The sequence below is a fragment of the Vidua chalybeata genome, chromosome 3, assembly GCF_026979565.1.
Source record: "Vidua chalybeata isolate OUT-0048 chromosome 3, bVidCha1 merged haplotype, whole genome shotgun sequence".
In the NCBI taxonomy this organism is placed as follows: Eukaryota; Metazoa; Chordata; class Aves; order Passeriformes; family Viduidae; genus Vidua; species Vidua chalybeata.
In genome coordinates this window covers 55,399,740-55,419,973 of record NC_071532.1, presented here as the reverse complement: position 1 = coordinate 55,419,973, position 20,234 = coordinate 55,399,740, and the positions used below count along the sequence as shown (strand labels likewise).

Here is a 20,234-nt window from a genome sequence, read left to right as displayed (position 1 = left end):
TTGCAGTTATTATCCATTTCTGAAAAATTAAACAGTTGATATGTCCCCTTTACTAATTTGCCATATATACAGAACATGACCTACACTCAAATAGCTCAATAAAAAGCAATATCAATTAAGTGAGCCTTAAGAGCATTGAGGATTAAAATATCTCAGTGTAAGGCAGGTGAAAATTGAAGACAGTACAAAAAATAAGCTGGAATCTTGCCCCTTAACCTGTTCAAAGACAGGAATATGCAAAATTATACTAGATGTCAGCTAAGCACATATCACTAATAGAAGTAAATCATATCAGTCATAATATGGTACTATATATAAATCAGATTCACAGAATCCTTTGGGTTAGAAGGGACCTCTGAAGATTCCTTAGTCCAAGTTCATTGCCAAGGCAGCGTCAGCTACAAGAAGTGACATAGAAACACATCCAGAGGTGCTTTTTCCTTCTCCAGAGAGGGAGACTCCATAACCTCCCTGGGCAGCCTGTTCCAAAATGTGGGCAAGGCTTGAGCGTTACATTAACTTCCATTAAAACATGATATGTATCAAGATATATCCCCACCCATGGAAATTGCAGAAGTCAGCTTATTTTTTTAAATTTCTGCCATTAAGTCAATAATCTCAAGTACCAATTTCTGTTTGAAATCAAACAGCCAAAATAGTCATACTTTGGTTTTGTGACTGCCCTAGAACATAGAAATAAGTATCTGGCCAAAAGTTCAACGGCTCACCTTTGTGTTCACTGTTTTATGTTTTTCTTTTAAGAGCTAGTTCAGGGCCCTTATTCTAGTCCACTAAAGAATACCCTTTTTTTAACAAAGCAAATGAACATATTTTACTGCCTTATAATGCTTTCAAGGAAACAAATTGTGCATGCACTCACGTGTGATGTGGCTTAATGTTGTGCAGTGTAGGGAATATCTACAGTCTCATATCTCATCAGCTACATTATAAACTATTTATTCTATCTTATTAAAAAATACTTCTACAAGCCTAATGTTCACTTACTTTATGACATATTGTTGATACAAAAAAATCAAAGTTACTTAGAGAAATATGAACGAAGAATAGTTATGCTACATATAAATATTAATGCTACATCTGTCACCTTGAAAGAAAAAGGCAGTGTAGGAAAGAAAAAAATTTCCGAAGGAATGTTTTCTTGGTTATTTGAGCACAATCTGTGGTTACCAATGTCTTTATTTTACCTGGAGATCTGCAGGAGGCTCTTGACAATGGGCCAGTCCTTTGAGTTCTGAAATTTTGGAACTAATTTGCTCCAACTTCAGTTCTTTATTCCTGACTTCAGACTGTAAAAGAGATGTGGTGAATATTTCATACCAAACTACAAGAAGCTTTTAGACTTTCAGAAGTATGCTCCATCAATTTCAAAATTGAAAGAAAATGTAAACACAGTTTAACAACAAGAGGGAAAACACTGTGTACTAATTTTGTGCTCTAAAAAACTCCCATCTCTTTTTCCTTATTAGACTCGGTTCAGAGTAATTTCCCCCTCTTTTAAAATAACCATCCAAATTATAGCCTTTAAAATACTCTAAAATATTTTGTTTGTTAAAACTGGGAAAATAAAGATGAAATTTTGTGTCATTGTTTATTTGTCTGGAAGTATCTACTGGGGGTGTTAGGTTCCACTGAAGGATTAAATGCCAAACTTAACATCTGCTCTGAATGCCCAGAAGAATAGTTAGGGGTATTTTGTACTAGGGAGGATATAATAGGTGGGCAGTGAAGAAAGTGACCATTGATTTGGGCCACAGAAGAAGTAAACTGATTGTTGCTGTCCATGCTCATCTATTTCTGATTGGTGAAAGGGCAGGACCCTGCTGTCACTGAACTGCTCTTCCTCTTGTCTTTGCAAAACAAAGTGCCTAAAAAAAAGGTTTTATGCATTCCGTGACTGTAAATGTACGCTCAGTCACATCTTCTATTTTGGCCCTCCTGCCTATCAAGTACACCTGTGGTTTGGGTAGTCTGCTTTTACTCCAAATCGGTTTTAACAGCAATGAATTTAGGCGGTCGGATTGCTACATAAGGCATTCGATAAAGCTCAACCTTGAGCAAAATACTGATTTATCAATGTTTATATTCTACCACAATTCTTGAAATATGTCCACTGTGCATCTTCTTAAGGACATAACTTATTCAAAATGAAGTAGAATATGGCTCAATCTATGATTCACCTGATAACTCTTTTATTGTCTCAAGAACCTATTTTCCTGCATGAGTTTTGAGAAACCACTCAATTTTTTGCTAAACTTTAGCTGAAGTTGTCTAAAATTTCCATTGGCTTTTACTAGAACCAAATATAGTCTAGAACCAAATATAACTGCAGGAGCCAAAATAACTATGGAGCTTAGATTTAGTAAGATGTGCCATTCTTGTTTCTGTTGGAAGCAAACACCTTCAAATAAAAAGGACAGGAATGCTCTCAGCTAGCTGCTGGGTACCACCACTTGAACAGAGGACACAGAGGTCTACAACAGCACAGTCTTCTCTCTCTGCTGAACATCACTTGACATTTTGGCCCACAACATTTTAATCACTGATTTATGAGTAAGAACCTGGAAATCTTTCAGAAGGACTTCCATTCTCTGACTGTTACTGAAGTTGTTGATGCCTTCATTCAGCTGAGAAATGCACTTATTACACCATCCATCCAATTCATCTCCAGTTTTCAGGATGTCATCCCATAGAGACATGCTTACACTCAGTTGGTCAATGTTCTCATCAATTCTTTCAGACACCTTTTAGGAAAGAATAATATATCAATACCATTCACAAATTAATTTTAGATTCTGTTTTACAGACAGTTATAAGACAAATGCATCAAAAATAATGAGTAAGCCTGGGTAAAATAATTTTCTTGGATTTAGTTCTAAGTTCTGAATTCTAATTTCAATTTACTTACCCAGACCATAAAATGAACACAAATCTTATGTGCCTCTTTCCAAATATTTGTATATTTTTTACTGGAAAAGAGTTTAATGTTTAAATAAACTTTATTTTTAAAAAAAAACCTACATTTATCCTTCTTATTATAATGTAGAAATTTGGTACTAAAGCAGTATAAATGTGAAAATATAAAACCTTAGGTAGAAATTCTTTAATGTGAGGGTGGTGAGACAGTGGAACTGATTGTCCAGAGCCATTGTAGATATATCTGTGGAAATGCTGAAGGCCAGGTTGGATGGGGCTTTGAGCAATCTAGTGTAGTGAAAGATGCCCCTGTCCCGGGGGCAAGGGGTTGGAACCAGATCTTTAAGGTCCCTTCCAACCCAAACCAATCTATGATTCTGTAATTAGCTTTTATGTTATGTTTCTCTCCTAGGGTGAAGTCTTTCTCAACATATTCATATTTAGCTTAATATGAATATTATATTCATAATTTAGCTTAATTTACTGCCGAACTTTTTAGTCCAATTTACTTCAATAAAATATTGCTGGTATACATTAGGTGTGAGACCAACCCAAATTCATGCTTGGAACTGCACAGTGAGCAAATGTACAGTAGTAGCATTCATACACTCCTGTAATACATAATTTAAAATCTATCAAATTGATGTCACAACTTCGTGCATACAGTGGATGCCCAATCCCGCTAAGATTTTGAGTTATAATTCAAAGTAAATTTTACTAAAAAATTGTACTCTTAGATCCTAAGAAAATAGAAATATTGTAAGCTTAGCCAAAGATAAAAACTATATTTGTCATATAAACACCAGATTCTTACATCTAGCCATTTGTCCAGCACAGAGTTCATATCTGTTTTCAGTGCAGTGGAGTCGCAGTTATGCACTCTTTTCAGTTCTGCTAACAAATGTTTTCCTTTATTAATGAAAGCATCCAGGTCTTTTTGTTTATCAGTCAGATCATTCTTGGCAGCTTCATGCTGTGGACATAAATATTTGCTTGTTTAATGAAGCCTTAAAGAAAGAAAGAAAAATCAGTTCTCCAGGTACCCATCCCTAGCCCTGTGCCATGAATTTCTTAATTCTCATATCTAATATTTAACTACTCCACAAAATACAAAGCAACTGACATGGTTTTCTCATGAGCATAATCATATAGGCTGATTGTTCTTATAAATAAAGCACACAAGTGGCAGTAACAAATTTTTAATTTCTTCCACTTGGTAACCAGATATTTTCTGGTTAGGGAAATTTCATTTTTCTATTTGCCTTTCCATTCTTCATTATTGAATAATCGCTTCAGGAGTTATAGCAAGGTATATAGCACAGGGTGTTGCAAATAAAATTTAGGATTAAAAATGCCATCACTACTAGAAATTCTGGAAAACAAAAGTACAGATGACTTCTGAAAGGAACTAGACAAAATGTTCAGTGCTACTAAGTTTGCAACCCTAGGCATAGGGAAATATTTAAAACATTGTCATTGAAAAGACAATGCTGAGAACAGATCACAGTAAGAATCTTATGCTTTTTTCTACAGCAAGTACTACAGAGCAGTACTAACAATAAGCTACTAATCTGTATGCACTATGGCCAAATCATTTATTGCACTCAAACTTCTTCAGGCCTGGATGTGGCCATGGCTGCAGCAGGGAATTGTCCTCAGCCCAAGTCTCAAAGGAATGATGTGGAAGTTACATGAAATTCTTTTTTACACTGGTGAACTCTGTTTTGGCTTTTTTGTTCTTTTAAGATGTCTATTTGAAAGAGGCCATAAACACACACAGTTTAGAATAAGGTTTATACAGATCTGACTGAAAGATTTTGAATCAAGAGCTCAATAGGGTTCCAAGTTAAATTCCCTCCAAAGGAACAGAAAGTATTTAACTCAGAACTGTTTATCTTCGCAGGCTGATGGACAGCAGAATTTAGTATTTTTGAAATACAGTCCTGTGAAATTAATACAATGTAGGGATCCAAATACCTTATCTCTGCTCAATGGCTAGTATCAACATTATACACCATGGCAGAAGTCCTCTCAGGGAAAGAGACAGACATAAAAATTTTACACATCAGAAATGTGTGCAATTCATGGTTTTTGTAACCTTTTATCTATTCCAAAATTTACCCAATATAGAAAAACATTGAAATATGTTGACTAGAACTATCCTTTCATACTATGATAGGAATACATTCTCAATGTATTTTATATAAAGAGCTTTCACTATTTTTCATTTATGCTTTCCCTATATTAAGAATCTGCATTGCCATTAGCAACACATCAATAGATCTCCCCAAGATGCAAAAAAGGGCTATATTATTTCCTCATCATAATCTGTACAATTTAAACTCTGAGCATCAATATGACAAAATTTGACAGTAAATTCAAGGAGCTTTAAACACAGATCAAAGGCATCTTTAAAAAAAAAAATGTCCATTTAATAAAAAAAATCATTAAAATTCCTGAAAGGAAAATATATGTCATTACCTTTGATAATGTTCGCCTGACATCTTCATGATCCTTCCATATGGATTTGGTCACAGAAACACCGTTAGCACTGTCTATGACTTTCATTACTGTTGACTTCAAGCTCTGATATTCCTTCATCAGGCTGATCAGAACACAAGACTGCTCCTTTCTGTAATATGAAAAAGCTGTGTTAGTACCACTTGCTGTCATGTTTCTGAAGGATAGAGAACATGACATAACAATTCACCAGGGGAAAACCAGGATGCAGTGCTAAACATGAATTGGGCAGCCAAGGAAATATGAAAATTTTTTGTTTACAAATCACTGTTCTATCACAAAACATCCTGTTGAAGAGACCTGAATGTGAATTGCCATCTCATATCATATACTAAAGCAATTGAATTCAGCAAAAGAAAGACTAGAACTGGAATTCAAGTTTCTCAGTTCCTAAGTTTAGCATCTTTTTGACTGAAAACCACATTATAATGATTGTGCCATTCACAGTTAATTAAGAAAAACCCTACAACTTGTTTCTTTAACATGGAGTGTTTTTTTGGGTAAAAGGAAGCAGAAATAAAGACTAAAGCAATGCATACTAAGGTCTGCCTATTTTGTCCTCCAATTGTCAGATGCATGCTGTTGGGACTAAAATGTTATATTCAACTTACCTCCCTTCTACTGAGAATAAATTAGCCTTCTGCTAAAATCAAGCCTAATTTCCTCCCCCCCCGCCCCCCAGGAAACCTTATTTATGCTCAGGCAATGGACAGAGGAAAAAGACCTATTCAATCCGTTCCTAGTGTTTATACTGAAGAGACAGAAGCAAAACTGATACTTTGGATATATGCAATGTGTATTTGTAAAACAGTGTTTTTCAATGAAAAGATTTTGGGAAACATGACATTGTCACAAAAGAGGATCAACTGTTTTAGGAGCTGGCTCTTCTCTGAATGCTCCAAAGAGCTCTCCAAAATAAGTAGGTTCAGGAGGGTCTAAAATTTTGTCTATATGAGAGAAAAAACATTGCTAGTTTTCTTTAAAGATGATCATCTTTAAGGCAGATCATCATGAGGCAGTTAAGACAAAGAAAATGGTATGATAAAACTTTCTCTGGTTTCTTTAGCTTCTTTAGTTATCAACTTTCATTGATAAAACTGATCATCTGATCATGTGTCAAATACAGACACTGTAACTGATTACACAATAATGATTATTATAAACCTGTCCTCTAGGGCAGACAGAAATACTTAAATTTAAAAATTATCTAGGACTGCTGAATAGGGAACTGTCAGAAACACATAACCAATAGGGAATGAAAATTTGTGCTAGAAGGAGAATATGTGCCAGCTAGAGTGATAGCAAGAACTCAGTGGAGAATTCTTATCTTTCAGAAAACAATTATATACAATATAGCATGTATGTAATAAAATGTATATCTGTCACACTGAGAACCTATCTGTGGCCTTATTAATAGTATAAGTACAACTAGTACAAATATTCTTGTTAATAATGTGTTGCCATTTTCGACTAAGTATTTAACCTACAAGTCCTGTTTTTCACTGTAACTAATATAGCAGGAAGATAGTACGTGTAATAACTTGTCTCTTTCCCCATCTTCTCCTTTCTTAGCTTAAGCTAAAGTTCTACTTACTTTTCATGTATAGCTTTTTTGGTGTCCTTCCACAGAGATTCTAAGCGATTTATCTCTTTGTCACTCTCAGGAGCAAGTGTGATATCTTTTTGGACTATTTGTTTTGCTTTGTCCATGAGCCACTGAAGTTCATGCTGGTGAGAATTCAGTTCTTCATCTAACTGGTTAAAGATCCGCAATCTGTAAGTTAAAAGACCAGTTTCAAATTTACTCATCTTTACGTGGTTTTTTTTTTTTTTTTTGGATAAGATGGAGGAGAAAGAAAGAATGAAACAGTTGTTCTTAGTGTTACTGTGCATAAAACTTCCTTTTTCTAATATTTCCTACAATATAGGGATTTGGGGTTTTTTTCTGCTAGAACTAGGCTCAGAATGTGATTTTTCTGATACATATAATGCTATAAAGTCGTACATATATATATGTGCCTTCACTTCAAACAGTCAACTGGAAATATATTCAGATATTTAGATTAATACTTTATTACAATAAGTGTTTTTAATTCCATCATCCCATGTACAATCTTCAGTTCTGCAAGCTAGAAATAGTTATGTTATATGGGATTTCTAATAGCTATTTGGATCTCAGATTCATTTGGACAAAATACATTTTTGAGATGTAGACTTTCATGACTGTTCTTTAATATAAAAGATTAGCAGTGTTTTGTGCATCCAAATAGTTCACTTCTTTACAAAATTTTATTAAGTAGATACATGCGCTTGGCAAGAAATAAAGTACCCAGGAAGAAGACACACACATGCCTCCAATGAATCATAAAAGGTCTAGAGATTGCAATCAAGTGTGAAAGTGTCAATGCTTTTACCTTTGCTGGAGGGCTTGTAGTGTTGTCTCCTTCAGGCCCTCCTTGTCAGCCCTTTCCTCAGTATCTTCAATGCTCTTCAGCAACTGCTCTTTACGCTCCATGAAAGATTTTTGCAAGGCTCCAAGAGCTTCTGCCTCACTTTGTTTGGTTCCCAGCAGGTTTTGAACTGCATCCAGTTCCACACCCAGGTTATCCACCATAGCCCTGCAGGAGGTCCTCTGCCCGGAAATGCTGTGTTTCAGATGATATTGAGCCTTAGTAAGGGAACCATCCAAACTGATAGCATCAGATTCCAACTTGTTAAGATCCTTAATAACACCATTGAGTTCCTTCTCCAGTAATTCAGATTTAGCTTTATCCATATTTCCTGTTTTCTCCACGGTCTGCCTCAGCTGATGGAGCACTCCTGATACAGCACTATGGAGCTCCAGGAATATTCGCAACTGATCCAGGGCATCCTGCCTTTGGCTAGTTATTTGACTTGCCTCCTGGAAGATCTGAAAGCAATCTTCAGTCTTTCCCTGCAATGTCTGCTGGTCATCTGGGCTGCTGAAAGAACTCAATTTCTCTACATGCTCCTTCAGACTTTGCAACTCCTTTTTCTTACTTTCAACTTCCAATGAGTGGTTCTATGGGGAAGAAAGAAAACAGAGCTGAGTTTCTTCTTCAAATCAAGAGCTTAGTACTGAACTTACAAAGTGAAACAAGTACTACTGAGGAGTTTTCAGTAGGAAAAATTCAGGGTTACAATTTTGCTTTAAAACTGTCAAATAACAAGTCTATATATGACTTCAACAGCATATTGGTTTTCACACAAATAAATTACTTGCTAGTTCTAGATGAGTATATAGCCAAATGCACTGTACAATTTCTCCGTCTTTAATATTTACATCCAGAAGTTTACCTTATTGTGAGATGCAGCTAGTTGTTGATCAGCTGTGTTTATCTCTGAAGTGGCTTGTAGTTCAGCAAGAAATTGCTTAATCCAGTCTGAAAACCTGAGCAGGAGCTCATCAAACTGCCCATGCTCAGCAACAAGTGATTGAAGGAAGTTGATCCTACAGAAGGTCAGATGTAAATATGAAAGCACTTGATGCAATTTAATCACTTCCCAAAATCAAACCCACAGCTGACTGGCCAGCATCAAAATCAATGTCAGATGCAAAGAAAGTAGGAAATGTTACTTTAGTTTGCCATATTGATTTTTTAATTCTGGGGAATAACATAACATTTGAAAACACCTTTGGATCTTTCCTGTTTCCACTCTTTTATTTATATCAACAGTTAGAGGTGCCCCAAAAAACCAAGGTATGTTTTTCAAATTTTCTTTATGAGTGTAATCCCAGCAAAGACAATGTTATTGATAGAGTCTTGCCTATCATGTGAAACACTGAATTATGGCAAGAGTCTCATGAATTTAGGTCTGGGGTGAGGAATTTCATATTCAACATCCACTGAAGTAGGAAAGGGTAAAGTCTGACCAGAAGAATGCAATTCAAAAGAAAAATCTGTCCAGAGGAGTACTCAGCAGAATTAAGTACTGAAGTACCAAGTCTAAACCTTAACCTTAGAAAAGACCTTGTCAATTACCTTCCCATTTCCCTTACACGTTTCTCTACCTAACTTTCAACGTGTAGAAGATCATTATATTGTAAAACAATCATATTGACAAAGCACCTAGAAGATTATGGCATTGATCAGGATCTATTATTTAAGCTACATTATGCATGGTAAAATATGTGTGTTCATCATGGAAAGAATTGAAATCTAAATATACGATAACATACAGTTTCAAATAAAGGAGACAGTTCTTCTGAGCTTAACATGAGCCAGCAGCCTAACAACTGAACATTTATAGTATTTATGGCAAATTAGAATTTCAAAGTGAGTTAAAAACTACAATAGTGTGGCTTTGCACAAAATAAAGCATATGACTGAAATAATCAAGAACAGATTATTGGAGATTTTGGAATTTGCTTGGGAAGTTGGAACTGAGGAAATGCAACACTGCCTTCATTTCCTGTCCCACACTCCTTCAAACAGACTCTTCTAGCAAAAAAAAAAAAAAAAAAAATAGGGGGAGTATATGTCAAAAAGATGGCATCATAAATGTGTGGGATTCTCCACTCCCCATTCCTGGGAGTTCAGGGATTGGTATGTCCTTTGTCTTCCTAATGGTAATACTGTAAAAAACACGATTTGGGATTGAGCTTCCACATCTGGATATTGATTACTTCAACAAGTAGAAAAGACTCTGAAGCACAAACCTTTTATCAACAATTTGTGGTAAAGCTTTCCACCTTTCATCCAGCTCTTCAAATTTTTCTTTTATTGTTTTCACACACTGCTTTGAAGCAGTTGGAAACAGCGACTCATTTAACTGTAAAAGACTCTCATAGACAGAAGTATGGGACTCAATATCTGCTCGCAAATCCTGGGATAACAATGGAACGAAAAGCTTTTAGTTTAAGCATGGCAACCCATTATGCAAAATAACAAAACCTAATAAAAAAACCAGCTACAGATTTCCAGTACAGTACTTTGAGTCAAGTGAGTGAGCTGAGGCAAATCCTTGGAGTAATTGAGGCCTATTAGGACGAGCAGGTACTCAACACCTCTCGGACAGCTAAATTCAGTAGGGATTCATCTAAGTTAGTATTTTTCTCTCCTCCAGGACAAAGTGTGACTTTTCCATACAGCTTTATTGTATGATGGCAGTGGCTAAAACTGACACCACATTTTGCAATAGATTTGGTGTGCAGCAAGAGAATTGTGAGGAAATGTTGCAAACTGGCACAAATAAAGCAAAACATGAAAAAAAACCAAAACCAACCAAACAAACATAACCCCAAAACAAACAAAAAAACCCAATAACAAGCAACCAAACGGCAAACTAATCCCCAAACAAAAAACACTCAAAAAAAAAAAAAAAAAACCAAAACCAAACAAAAAAAAAAAAAAAAAAAAAAAAAAAACAAAAAAAACCAAACCAAAACAAAACCAAAAAACCCAACCCCTCAATTAATTTTCCTTTTCTGCTTGGCTTCAAGGAAAGTATAAAAGATGTTACATTTGGCCAACTGATTCATATTAATCTAAAAACAAATGACAAAAATTCAAAGGGAAGGCATAATTTAGAATAGGATGAAAGTCTTGTGTTTGAAAAAAAAATCAGAACCAGACTTCCATTTTGATTTCAAAATCTTCGAGCATTTTTTCATCTGAGAACCTTTCCTCACATGCAAACAAAAGAAGTATTGCCTAATAAAGGCATTTCCCTAGAGAAGGGATCTTCTAACAAGGAGACTGATGTCCTTCCTTGATAAATAATAGGATATACCAAGGCACCTTTTTAATTTTTTCCTTAGCTGGCATATTATAGTTAAAAGTAATAGTGAAGTCATTGAGAAATAGAAAGTGATAATGTAATACCTCCTAGGAGATTTGCAAAGCCCTGAATCAGTTTGACTTGTCAGGCTATAATCAAGCAATTCCTTCCTTTAAAAGACACAGAAATAAACCAGAAAATGCAGAAGGACAATATTTCAGTTGAAACATACCTGCAGTGCCTGCAGTTCACCTTCCAGCTTAATTCTGTCAGCAGAAACATACTGCTCTGCAGGCCTGCCTGCAGCTTCGCACCCTTCCAACCAGGCCAGGAAGGCACACAGCTCCTTCTCCTGCCTAGCAAAATCACAACCTGGAGTTACCAAGTCATCCTCTCAGTCTCACACACTGAGCCCAGGAAGGTCTCTGTGTCCATCACAACAGAGGTGGGAGTTTACTCACTTCTGCCACTGAGCCAGAAGATTCTCTAATAAGCTCTGTTTCTCCTTAGCATTTTCCAGCACTTTTTCATATTTGTGCTGTAATGCTGTGACCTTTTGAGCAGCTTTTTCTTTGTTGGCCACCTTTCGGACACCGGCAGAGAGAGAGGCCAGAGAGTTGCTCAGCTTTTCCACTGTATGACAAAGGTCCTAGTGAAAAATAAAAGAAACAGAAGCCACACACATAAACAACAGAGTTATGGTAAAAATGGTGGGAAAAATTCTCTAGTTCTACTCATAAGTCTGAAGTAATGCTACATCCATCAGATCATGAAGTCACTTCATAGATTAGATTTGCTCAGGTCCACCCTAGGGGCACATGTTCCCAGCATACCAATGAACTAGATTGTAGTGGCTAAAGACTTCCCTAGGAACAGTGCTAAAGGGAAAAATCTCTGCAACAAAAGAGTCAGATCTCCTGAATGGGCATGCGACACAGCATCATCCATGTAGGACAAAGCTCCAAATTCAGGAAAAGCTTGAGATTCCCTCATGTCTATCTAAGAGTTGCTCTTATTTATATAGAGTAAACTCAAAACCACAATCCAACAGGTGAGAACTGCTAGACTTGCAGCCAATGTCAAGACATGGGAGAAGTAGGGAAGAGTTACTTGGAACTTCTGTCAGCATTAGCTAAAGATTCTTTTCATAGAAATGACATCTAATGTGAACTACATTTTCCAGTGTTGCTGTTTCTAGAAAGCTGGGAAACTTGTCCATATGAAAATTATTGAAATGTAGTACAGTGGGTTAGAAAAGCACAAAATTAAACCAATTTAAGTTCATGAACATTCCAGCTCACAGGTGTGCAATAGTAACAACAATGGTAATTGTTATAATTACAAGAAATCATATCTAGGAGGAAATGTTAATTATACAGGAACAAGCTGCTGATAATTTCACATCAAGGTATTTAATCACCATGATCCCCTAAAGAAAATAAGACCTTATAACAGCATACTCAGCATATTCATAATGTTTAGAAGTCAATAAAAATGGTGATTACAAATGCTATCTAAATAAATTCCCCATATGTAAAATATTTTTCCTTAACTAGTATCAAGCTTTTTGAAGCAGACAGGTCAGGTTCCCCTTGAAAACAGCCTTTGCAAGCAGTTATGAATCACTAAGTTCAGAAGACATTGTATGCATTTTACTGCAAGACCAATATGACTAAAATTTTTTGTAATATTTTCTTAGAAAGAAAGGCTATACTTATTGTTTAAAAAGCATTTCAGAACTTACAAACAAAAATACTACACCAAATTCCCTGAGATGGGATTATTTGTAGCTTGAATACCAATCCAATACTTGTTTTTCTTTTGTAATGGACTGAACCAAATCTCCAAATACTCATGGATTCCTAGCATTACAGATAAAAGTTTCCAAGTTGAAACTCTGTCCAGTCTCTTCATTGCCCAAGAAAAACTATTTCCAAGGATGTATTTTCTTTAATCACAGATTACCTATACCAAAACCCAAGTTTCATGAAAACCTTAGAGGAAAAATGTCCAATAGACTTGTTTCTTATCTCTTGTTTTTCATAATGTTTTAGATGCATCAAGTTAAAACCAATAACCTGAAGGACTAAGTGGTACTTTTATGTTTTCTTTCCCCCTAAATTGAGGAAGAAACTTTCTAATCCTGTCTGAAATGGTGACAAGAAATAGTTGAGGAAGTACTTAAGCCTTCTCTGAGGCTGCCCACCCAGACAAAGCAGCGCCTGCATCCTTCTGCCTTTGCCCTGATCTGTGTGGCATCAGGCAGCCCCTGGTCTGGGGGTTACTGGCATTTCTGTAAGGAGACCAGTGTGGCACCGTGCCCCTGGGCTCAGGGCCAGGAACAGCTGGCCACATGCTCACCGTGCAATCCTGAAGGGCTGCGTATGTTGCTGCTGCTGAAGAGCATGATGTGAGAGGCTCAGCTAATTTAGCTTCAAATTCAGACACTGACTGCTGCACCTATAAAAGAAAAAGGCAAACCAGAAGCTAAAACCAGCAGGAATTACATAAATGATTCTTTAAATAACATCTTTTAAATGTTTCCTGCTAAGAGAATTTTATATCCTAAGCCTTTGTAGTGCTGAGTGCCTTTTGAAGTTAAAAGATGCTAACATGCTCAGTTCCTTCCAGCTGGGGCAATAATAATATTTAAATTATTTTCTACAACCTCCTTTCAACCAAAGAATAATGTTAAAAGTGTTTATAAGAAGTATGGATGTGGTTCAATAGTGCAATATCCAGGAGAATCACATAGGTTTTCTAGAAGACAACATAATTTTTGAGTGCGTATATTTTACTGTCTTTCCGAGGCTGCATTTTAGGTAATTCAAAACACAAATTTATGTATCTAGATCTAGCAATTACCTTACAAATCCCCTTTATTTATTTTAGTCTATCCTGTTACAATATGCATTTTATAGTCAATTTTAGAAAAATACAGAGTAATTCTATGAATTGCTGCAAACAATCCATTAGATTTTTCATAGTCTACCTGTTTAAGACTTTCTTCATATTTCTGCAGTGCTGATGCATTCCCTGTGATTGTTCCTTCCAGTCTCTGTGCATGATCTCTCAGTTCTTCCCAATACCTTTTGACCTGAGTCAGTTTGGCTTTAATATGTGCACATTCTCCAGAGGTAACAAACTGGGAAAAAGACTTGGCTTCCTCTTCTAGGTTTGAGATTCCAGTTATTTTACCATCTATCTCTTTATTAATAACCTAAAATGTAAAGCAATAGTGAAAAGATTCAAAATAAGTTTTTAATTATTAGAACAATATTTTCCAATTCCCTTTTTCTCTATGCTACAAACATCCACCATCAAAAATTTACATAACAGGAGAGTTCATTGACCACTTGAAATAACTAGTTACCAAAGTCTTTAATATGACCTCTGAATACCCTTTTTCTTTTTGAAACTATCTCTGGCAAAGGTTTAAAATACATTCTAGGCTACCCTAGAACCAGTGTGTATGAAGAACAATTAGAATAGGCTGAGGTGCATATTTTCAAAAAGACATGATGGTTCATATTTTAGCATCTCTCCTGTCACAGGAGAGTAGTACAGAAATCTCTTTAAGATTAAAAATAAACAGAAGATGGAAAACATGACTGTGTCACTGAAAAAGTATTGTCAAGGAGCTGAACCCTAACAGTTGCTTAGTTATGTTTAATAGGTTTTCAAGGACTTACCAAATAAATGCCATGATTAGAAAACAGAGAGATGATTTTCCTTTTCTAATTTAAAATAATATGGTATAATAAAGGATAAATTTAATTAGGTCATAAGTTAGGGTGAGTGTGCCCTTAGGCAGAAGATTAAATAAAGAACCATATTACAGTATAATTAGGAAATCATGAAACAAGGATAATAGTGTTTTTTGGCAATTTTTTATCTGTCTGGTACCTCAATTAGTAAATGCATAAAGACAAACTTGCACTGGCTTTACATTTCAGCAGCTGCATGACAGCAACTGTCTCCTATTATTTTGTACTTGTCTTATTACAAATTAGAGGCAAACTTGGCAGCTACATCATCCAAAATAGAAACATATAGTGTTTCTCATTCATTGGCTGTTTATTCAGTTGTCACCAAGGAATTTTTTGCACCAATTAAGATTTTTTTTCACAACAGGTTTTTATTTTTTTAATTACTGAAGATGTATCATGTCCATGGAGCTCTCAAAAGCAATGGACAACACCCATTGAGAGAGATTTGAAAGATCCAAGTGAGTTCTTTGAAATTGAAATAGGCAATAGCATTCTCAGATAAAAAAAACTTTAGGATATGTATATACATGAAAGCAACCAAAAACTTTCTTGAAAATGCACTCTCAAAGCATAGGGAGTGCCCAACTTCTAATACAATAGTGATAAAAATATGCTTTTTTTTTCTTATAAAGCCATTATAAAGCTCAGGAGTGGCTTACTGCAATATTCAGTCAAAAATTAGCAAGGTGACTGTCAGAAAAAAAATGTGGTGCTGTAAGAATTTATAGTTTCTCTTTATGCAATATATTCTGAATTAATTTGGATTATAAATTACCTTTTTTTTTTTGCATGAGAACATGTTGCTGAGGAAAAATACTGGATTTGCAGCCCTGAAGCTGCAATTATCTAACAATGCAGCAGATACAAATGAGGCAGTGCTTTCTCACTCCTACGCTATTCTGTTAAATTCACTCAGTTACATAAAAGAAGGTGGATAATTGAGGCTTTCAAACTCGCACTGAGTCTGCCACCAATGGTAACTACTTGTGATAACTGCCATTCTGTTCCACCAGGAATTTCAGAGAAATGTGTAGGTGAAAATCTGGCTCTGCTGAAGTCACTGGGGCTTTGCAATCAGTGTCACCAAAAGCAGACTATTACCACTACCATGTAGGATAATTACATTCAGCTGACCCCAGGCTTTTTATCTGGTCAGCCAAAGGTGTCAAGGAGCACACTATTTTTCTTTTTTTTTTGTAATTTGCCCTATGTTAAAATGTTCAGTGTGGTGTAGTAGAAATTATATACTAAGTAGGCACAAAGCAATGCTGCTGAAGCAAATCTCTGGCTATGTCCGTGCATTGGAGGTGGGATGACACATTTCACATATCGCAGCTCATAAAGCTCATTAGTTCACCTGAGGTACAATGATGTTCCCTGTGCCTTATGTGGAGGATTTTCTGGATTATGCCTGTTCATTCAGGTGTTCATAAACATCATCTGCTGACCATGGTGCTTAAATGTGTAAGAATTATGATGGAATTTTCAGAAACTTTCAATGCAGTGTAAAAATAACTGTTTATCTGCATCTACAGTAAGGAACAACCTTTCTGGGAACTTGGTTGGAATAGGCTAATAGGACTTAAGAAGGCTCCATTTATACAGACAAGAACTGACACACTGCAATGCAATATTAGCATCATTTGATGCACTTATTTTCTGTCTTAAACACTGGAATCCTGTCCACTAATTATTGAAAAGCAGGACAACACTATAATATATGCCAGTGGAATAAGTGCATACATATTATTTCATAAGGAAACTGTTTTTGAATTGTGATGAAGCAAGAATTCAAACATTATTTTGTTATTCAATGATGAAGTCAAGAGATTTTATTTATTTAGTCTTTGTAAAGTTGTGAACAAATTAAGAACAGGATAATCTGTTGATAAACTGTTTCTGTCACATGAAACAAGTGCCTAATAGGATCCTTTGGAAATAGTGTCAAGCTGGTCTGCAAGCAGCTGTACACCTGTGAACCTCCTGAAGAACAAGGAGGTCACAGAAAAAAGAAAATGGCAATGTGCACTGCCTATTGAAAAACTCTGTACCCTTAGAAACAAGCCATTCCAGAGAAGGTACATTTCCATTTGTGGAAGGATACAAGGTCAGCCCTTGAGATTAAATGCTTGGAGACAATATGCAGCTCAGTCAGCAATTTGAAACTAAACCACTGTGTAACTACAGGAATGTACATGGAACCAAAGACAGTGCAAATACAATCACAGTAATTGTTATGCAGGTTTTCAAGCTGCCAAGAGCAATAGTTTCTTTATTAATTCAGCATAAAAGATACATAAATCAAGTTATAACTTTAGCTTACAGGATTAAAATCAAGTTCTATAGCCACTACCTGTTGTATGTTAAAAAAAAAGAAAACCCACCCAACTTGTATTTATGTAGCTATTTTGTTGAGATTACCCAAAAAATAAGAAGGGTATAAATCATGTTTTTAACCATACACACAAAGACTTCATATATGTAAACTAAACACTAAAAGAGAAGGCAGCCTGTAAGAATTTTCCTTTAGTTTCTATAAGACATTACTGCTTGATATATTCATGTATTAAATGTGCCATCATTTCATCATGTATTTTTGAAACATGTAAAATGCCTCTTTTCTCATTTGGCCTCTACCAAAATAACAGCTAAATGGGCTTTTAATACTAAATGTAACAAGAACTAATCACCTTGATTTGGCTGATCTGTATGTCCAAAGGAGATGATGATGTTTCCAAAGTTTCCAGTTCTTTTTCTTGTTCAGCTATCCAGTTGGACAGAGCTTCAAAATTATTGCCAAAATGATCCCACTTGTTTTTCACCATTTCCATGCTTTTAATACTAAAATTAACCAAATCAATTAGAGAGAATAAACAGTTTAATATAATGAAGCTGCCCATATTCTTGCTAAAATAAAAATGGAACTTATTCAATCTACAGGAGAACTTTTAAAAAGTTCTCATTTTAGAGGATCAAGTTGCGCACCTAAATTCAAACATGGTTCTCTCTTAGACCATGCACCAAAAGTCAAACAAATGCATTAGCAAGAGAGGGGACATCAAGAGGTAAAAGAAAGTACAGCTTTATTCACCAGCTGTACAAGAATCTCATCATAGTGGGAGGAGAAAGGAAAAGGAACATCAACAGGATGAAATTTCTATGAAATAATATGGAATGATGATTACATCAGAAATCTCATAATTTAGATAACTGAGTGCATAGATGTTCATAGCTTAGTCCCTAGACCAGAATGATTAAAACCAGTGAAATGTGGACATACACACAGTCACCAGTGCTTGACTGCTTTATTGATCTTGCTTTTTTATAACAGCAATCTCCACCTCTTATAGGAAATTCATGTTTGCTGTGGCAATGATTTCCTATCAAGCCAAAGAATCAACAACAAATGTGACTCTGCTCCCTCAGAGTTAGTAGTTTTACATTATAGGTGTATTAAACAGAGACAGATTATGACTGATTTTTCTATGTCTAGGATTGCAAACAAAGCACCCATTTTTTTTGTTACAAGTAAGAAGGCCATTATACAAGGCCTAACAACATCAACTTCCAGTATACAAGTTTCTGCTCCTTTCAAGTAATTGAAACTAGTGCTAATGTAGGCCCTGCACACAGCTTGCAAAACACACATTTTCTATTTCACTGACAATATTAAAGTTTCATCATAAAAGTTTGAATATTACAAAATTTCAAAATACATTTTCCTTCTAAATATAGCCTAAAAACCATTCCGTGGTAAAAAGTTCTTAACTTTTTCCCCCCTCATTAAAGCTAGAGGAAGCTTTAAGAAAAATGTAGCCTAAAAATGTAAAAGTTGACCTTTTTATTTTTTCTTATTTATTTTCAAAATTAAAAAAAAATAGGAATGTCAACAGCCATTTACTGATAAGAGTGTATGCAAATTCAAGTTATTTGTAGGAAAACAATGTGCAAAAATATTTCATTCAAATCTAGCTCATGAAAACACAGCTGGAAATCAGAATCCAAGAACCAAATCAGTGGCACAACTGCTGTTGCATGCCTTCGTTGGAGTTTCTTTAAGAAAGCCACAGACTGTAAAGAATATAACCCCAAACATACTGCACAGCTCTGCATGATTGCCTTGGAAGACAGATGGGCTAAGTTGTTGCAGTAGCTGACTGTGAAGAGCTGCCCAAACTTTTCTCTCCTTTTCCTGTTCACTGGCACACTATGTAACTTAGGAGTTTGGAATAACTTCACTTTAAATTACTCGGCCAAGATTTTTATTGATGATGCAAGTTAAAATATAACTCTTACATACTTACTGTGAGTTCTGTAGATACCCTATACATTGCTGTATGCATTTGCATCTTTTACAGAAGGTATTTGGCTTTTTACTATCTGTCACACTACCACAGACATTCTGTATAATCCATACATTCAACTAAAACCTATTTCATATCTACACTGAAAGGGTATATCAATGATGACTTTTATTAAAAAATAAATTACTTTATTTAAAAAGCAAATATTCATTGCTGGAAAGACACATTTCTTAGATTGAACAATCAAACTAGTTTTCTCTCTTACTGTGGAGAAAATAATGTGTAAAATATTTAGTAAGAGATGGTAGAATTTGACTGCAAATCGCTCTAGCACTTCATGTTGGAGAAAGCATTACGTAAATTGTCAGACCACCATTTGCTGCACAGGCTAGTTATTTTGGTTTATAGCTGTTCTTTCACATCAGGAAGAAAATGCACTAAATTAAAATCAGATTAGCATGACAGTAGTCATTATGAGGAAAAAATCCCCAATTGTCTGGGTATTGCCCTTTGCTCGTATTCTGTTCAAGGTGATGGTACCTGCTTAATCTTATACAGTAAATTATTCAAGGGAGTAATTCCAGTAAGACAAAATATAAATGGCACAGGTATCTATGACTTGTGTATCAGATCTACAGTATGCAAAAATTCTGATTTCATACATACATACAAAGATATCTGTATAGGGATAAAATGAGAATAGCAACATTCTGAATCTGAGTAACAAGTTCATTAACTGAATTACTCACTTGAGAGAAGGGAAGAATATTTTACAAATACAAAAAGCTACAAATATTAATCAAGCTTTCCTTGGAGCTAGAACCTTTCATTTTTAAACAAAATCTGGAAAATGATGCCTTTGTTTTTTTGGCAGCAGAAGCAGCTTTTGATAATGCCCATGAAATACAATATGGGCATTCAGCTAAGATGAAGGCACTTTTTGACACCCCTATAGAGAAAGTTG

At 35.4% G+C, this 20,234-nt stretch overlaps 1 protein-coding gene across 1 annotated transcript in view; it reads right to left on the bottom strand.

Annotated features, from left to right (window-relative positions):
• SYNE1 (spectrin repeat containing nuclear envelope protein 1) overlaps positions 1-20,234 on the bottom strand; it is a 279,857-nt gene that overhangs the window by 160,244 nt on the left and 99,379 nt on the right. The window contains exons 31-43 of the mRNA XM_053939505.1: positions 17,657-17,807; positions 14,189-14,416; positions 13,558-13,656; positions 11,658-11,845; positions 11,429-11,552; positions 10,136-10,302; positions 8,773-8,926; positions 7,869-8,497; positions 7,049-7,228; positions 5,416-5,566; positions 3,749-3,907; positions 2,580-2,762; positions 1,206-1,307 (exon numbers count right to left, since the gene is read on the bottom strand). Of these exons, the coding sequence (XP_053795480.1) occupies positions 1,206-1,307; positions 2,580-2,762; positions 3,749-3,907; positions 5,416-5,566; positions 7,049-7,228; positions 7,869-8,497; positions 8,773-8,926; positions 10,136-10,302; positions 11,429-11,552; positions 11,658-11,845; positions 13,558-13,656; positions 14,189-14,416; positions 17,657-17,807 (2,515 nt within the window). The remainder of the gene's footprint in view (positions 1-1,205; positions 1,308-2,579; positions 2,763-3,748; positions 3,908-5,415; positions 5,567-7,048; positions 7,229-7,868; positions 8,498-8,772; positions 8,927-10,135; positions 10,303-11,428; positions 11,553-11,657; positions 11,846-13,557; positions 13,657-14,188; positions 14,417-17,656; positions 17,808-20,234) is intronic.